Source organism: Engraulis encrasicolus, chromosome 10 (assembly GCF_034702125.1).
Source record: "Engraulis encrasicolus isolate BLACKSEA-1 chromosome 10, IST_EnEncr_1.0, whole genome shotgun sequence".
Taxonomy (NCBI): Eukaryota; Metazoa; Chordata; class Actinopteri; order Clupeiformes; family Engraulidae; genus Engraulis; species Engraulis encrasicolus.
The window spans coordinates 27,550,312-27,552,811 of record NC_085866.1 but is presented as its reverse complement, the minus strand read 5'-3'; the positions used below and the strand labels follow the sequence as shown (position 1 = coordinate 27,552,811).

The 2,500-nt window shown below is 44.5% G+C and overlaps 1 protein-coding gene across 6 annotated transcripts in view; it reads right to left on the bottom strand.

Moving 5' to 3' along the window:
• The window catches only part of rapgef3 (Rap guanine nucleotide exchange factor (GEF) 3), an 80,985-nt gene that overhangs the window by 29,330 nt on the left and 49,155 nt on the right, over positions 1-2,500 (bottom strand). For all 6 annotated transcript variants that reach the window (XM_063208549.1, XM_063208552.1, XM_063208547.1 and 3 more), the window contains 2 exons: positions 1,988-2,168; positions 1,312-1,396 (listed from right to left, as the gene is read on the bottom strand). In XM_063208549.1, the coding sequence (XP_063064619.1) occupies positions 1,312-1,396; positions 1,988-2,168 (266 nt within the window). The remainder of the gene's footprint in view (positions 1-1,311; positions 1,397-1,987; positions 2,169-2,500) is intronic.

Sequence of the window (2,500 nt, the reverse complement as noted above, 5' to 3'; positions counted from 1 at the left end):
TTGGTAAATTGCCCTGCGACCAAGTAAGTTAGCAATGATGTTGTCTAGAAACACACCCTGGCCCATCCAACACAACATATGCCAACCCCCCCCCCCCCCCCCCCCCCCCCCCCCGCCCCTCTGAATCTTTGGGGTGGGTTTTGGCAAGAAGGTGGAGACAGAAGAATGACTACTGCCAACAAAAAGGGTTGTTTGGTCATAGTACTGGCCAAGGCACTGCAGAAGCAAGTTTGAACCATAACAACAACAGGTTGGCCCTCAGCTATCATTCCAGACTGATATTTTCATGTTTCAGTCTGACACACCAGTCCTGGCCTTCTTTCAACCATTCAACAATGTCCGAGTCTTTGCGTTTGATTGGTTAACAGCTTCCCAGCATTCTAACAGCCCTTGCTTTTAATTGGCTATTACCAATACGAGATGTGATATGCGATCTCTTAAAAAGTGTGGCATCACTTTCACCTTGGCCACATCCTTGGGGGCCTGTCAATAGTCTTGAGAAACAATGTCCCTCCCGTGCGTTCCCCATTTAATCAAGCCGCTCGACCTTATTACAGGCGGCTGGAGGCCGATCACGGCCATAAAACACTGAGGAACGGCCGTCCCCCTCCCCTGACTGCTTTAGAGTTTTACACCGCTGTTGAATTAACTGGATTTACCGTACGCTGACATGGCACATCTGCCATGTCCAAGAAAAGTGATGCCCTATAACAAGTAATACTTAGTTGAGAGACTTGTTTGTTAGAAAGAACACATGGAATAGAACAGAACAGAATAGAATAGAATAGAATAGAATAGAATAGAATAGAATAGAATAGAATAGAATAGAATAGAACAGAACAGAACAGAGTAGAGTAGAGTAGAGTAGAATAGAATAGAATAGAATAGAATAGAATAGAATAGAATAGAATAAAATAGAATAGAATAGAATAGAATAGAACAGAACCGAATAGAATAGAATAGGACCGAATAGAATAGAATAGAATAGAATAGAACAGAATAGAATAGAATAAAATAGAAGAATAAAAACACAGTGGATGTAATGGATCAGTACTCCAGATCACTTTCTCTATTGGCCTTTTGTGCTGCACCAGACCAAGAGAATTAAAAGACAAAAGGGATGAGAAGACAGCTTTCAAATCGTGTGTGTGTGTGTGTGTGTGTGTGTGTGTGTGTGTGTGTGTGTGTGTGTGTGTGTGTGTGTGTGTGTGTGTGTGTGTGTGTGTGTGTGTGTGTGTGTGTGTGTGTGTGTGTGTGTGTGTGTGTGTGTGTGTGTGTGTGTGTGTGCGTGCGTGCGTGCGTGTCACTCACTGATGTCGACAGGTGTGCAGCAGCTTTGATGTGCATGAGCTCTTCATAGATCACCTCCATATCCTCAGCACTTCTCTGGTTTGGCCTACAACACACACACACACACACACACACACACACACACACACACACACACACACACACACACACACACACACACACACACACACACACACACACACACACACACACACACACACACACACACACACACACACACACAAACACACACACACACACACACACACACACACACACACACACACACACACACACACACGTACGCATGCATGAAGGGCAGGCACACACACACACACACACACTAGTCACTCATCCAGCAAACTGTATGTACAGCATGACAGTTTCATGTTAGACAAGAGCCTTAAAAGTGTTTTTCAAAGACATATTGGCCAAGATGTATATTTTCCAGTTATGAACAAAGAAACAACAAATTGTTTGTTTTGGGGTTTTTTTGTAGACTATGATTCAAACGATCCTGGTCAGTACACGTATATGGGGAGTTTCCAAAATACGTCCACGTTGTCACCACCACATTGCTAGCTTTGCCCGCTAAATCTGTTTTCTTTGTCACCACGGAAAGTCTAATTGGTACGTATGTGGCATGTGTTTATGTGTTTGAGTGTGTGTTGCCCACGAGCCCTTGAGATGAACTCACGGCTTGCGCAGGATCATGGTGAGCAGAGCATCCGGCCCCATCTGAGCCAATAGGGACAGGCTTTCCTGAAGCTCCTCCTCCTTGGAGTCCTTCTCGTCGCCTGATTGGCCGAGGTCAAACTCCATGTCGATGAACCGATAGAAGTGCGTGTCTTTGTCCAGGAAGTTGAGCTCTTGTTTCACTGCAACATTCAAACAAAACACACAAACACATCAACTATGCTTTTAGGATAGTTTTGGGGGGATTGTTCCTTTATTTAGGATAGGACAGTGGGAGAAAGTGACAGGAAATACGTGGGAGAGAGAGAGAGAGATGGGGGAGGATTGGGAAATAACTTCAGGCCAGAATCGAACCTGGGTCTCCAGTGCAACAGTACAGTGCCTTAGCCATGTAAGCCATGGCCAAAGCCCTTATGGAGATTACTGAATCTGTGCATGAATGAATGGTTTGCTGTGTCAATACTGTAACTAGCATAGTTTATTTTGTGTTCAGGTGTATGCTTTTGGGGTTTTT